Genomic DNA, 1,960 nt, shown 5'->3' on the forward strand with positions numbered 1-1,960 from the left:
GCAGCCACATCCCCGTGGCCCCGCGGAGCGTCTGGCGGAGCTTCCCAGAAGCCGAGCAGGAGCTGAGCGCGGCGGACACAGGTTTCCAAAGCCGGCGCCGAGGCGCGTCCGGAAATCCAGTCGGAAGAGGCGCGGTTGCCATGGCACCGGAGACGCTCCCGGAGCATCCTCACTTCCCGGGGGGAAGGAGGCCCGGGGCAGACACCTCCCTCCACGGCAATCTGGCAGGAGCGCCCGTTCCGCTGCTCGTCGGTGCGTCCCCCCGGGGTCCCCCCAAGAGGTTAACAAAGGTTTGCTCCGCGGCAGCCCCCCGCCCTCCCCGGCGCTTCCATACGGCTTGTTCGCAGGCCCTGGCCAGGCCGCTGGTGAATGCTCACTTGCGCTGACCGCTGCGAGGGGATTGTTCCGCGAGCGCCGCGCGCCTTCCAATCAATGCTGCCCGGGACAACAGAAAGGGCCTCAGATGGACTGGTTTCCACAGGACCATTGTTAGGCTTTTGTGAAGCAGTTTTGAACCTAATAAATAATGTCAAAAGTCTCTATCGCAGCCAAAAATGTTCCTTTTGAAGCATTTCTAATAGTATTTTTGTTCTGCGGTGTCTCCCAGTGTTACAAAGAATTTGTGCCTGACAATGGGGATGGGGTACATCGCGTGCCACTTTGCCATGTGCCTACCGGGATCGCGAGGGCCCCTCTTTGTGTTGCTTTCGCAGGTAAACGGTGTCACTTGCCAACTTCAGCTTTGGTATAAGGATGTTTTTTCTAAAGGGCTTTTAGAATTTCTAAACAGAGGTCTGGAAAACATAATTGAATGTCTGTAATTTAATAGTTAAGATGAGATTTGATTACTTCTGATGTGTCTAGGGGAATTCTTCAGGCTGTATTAAGGTTTCTATGTCAGAAACCTGAAGCTGGATCCTAGTTGGAGGCCCTGAAACACTTGGAACCAAGTTTAATATAAAAGGGATACTGAATTTTCTGATTTGTAATAGAAAGTACTGGAGCAGCTTAGAGAACATTTTATCAAACTTGTCATTTTAGGCAATATTTTTGATTTTGGTTAACTTAAGAGATTCAGGTATCAGCTTTTCACCATGATGTGACACACAGAGCGATGTTATCAAGTGATTTTGGGGTTTAGTTTATTCTTTTTAATGTAAAATTTTTTAGACATTCAGAGAGAAACAAATCCATGTGACCAGTACGTCTATATGCAGATTTACACTTGAGTTCCTTCCAATTTTTCCACAGGCTTGGATTCATAGTTTGATACACGAACTTTGTAAAATCTCACTGCATTAAAAAATTTTTTTTGCTTCAGTTCAAATTTATATATGTATAGTATGCTTACATTTAAGATTTATCATGTCTGAAGTCCAAATTTAAGTGTAAGGTTTCAATAGGGATGAAATGTTATAACCAATAATTGCTTAACATTTAGAAGTCTGTTTAATCCTTTGAAGACTGTTTGATTTCTTTGAATATTAGCAATCCCTAGGAGTAATGCACTTCAAAGAAAAATGGTATTCCCAAACTTATAGCTTTCCTGATTTCAAATTAATATGATTTTTTTAATGATAAATATACTTTTATTTTATTATTTATTTACTTACATGGTTTTATTATAAGAGAATGTACAGGTTATCAATGGTGATTGCTGTGGTTTCTTGAGGTTATAATGATATCTGCTTATCAGAGTTCCTATGATGACCATTAAGTTCAACTTCATGCCATTTGGTTGGGGAGAAGTGTATGGGCAAACTCATGGGTTTTATGTAAAATTTTTATTTTGGAATATTTTGTTTTGCTCTTTAAATATGAGTTAACACACTTGACTTTTTTCAGGTCAGAAAATTGTTGCTTTAAGTGATTCTAAACCAATTAACCAAAAGTTTATAATGGTCAGTTGCAGGAATAGAAAATGTATTTGATATGGTAGAAAAATTCCCTTAGCTGTAGA

The 1,960-nt window shown here is 41.9% G+C and overlaps 1 protein-coding gene across 1 annotated transcript in view; it reads left to right on the plus strand.

Annotated features, from left to right (window-relative positions):
• The window catches only part of LOC103593543 (chromosome unknown open reading frame, human C12orf42), a 24,860-nt gene extending 24,474 nt beyond the window's left edge, over positions 1 to 386 (plus strand). Inside the window, exon 3 of the mRNA XM_008576547.1 lies at positions 5 to 386. Within this exon, the coding sequence (XP_008574769.1) occupies positions 5 to 386 (382 nt within the window). The remainder of the gene's footprint in view (positions 1 to 4) is intronic.
• The last annotated feature ends 1,574 nt before the right edge of the window (positions 387 to 1,960 follow it).

This window comes from Galeopterus variegatus, unplaced genomic scaffold (genome assembly GCF_000696425.1).
Source record: "Galeopterus variegatus unplaced genomic scaffold, G_variegatus-3.0.2 Scaffold1365, whole genome shotgun sequence".
Taxonomy (NCBI): domain Eukaryota; kingdom Metazoa; phylum Chordata; class Mammalia; order Dermoptera; family Cynocephalidae; genus Galeopterus; species Galeopterus variegatus.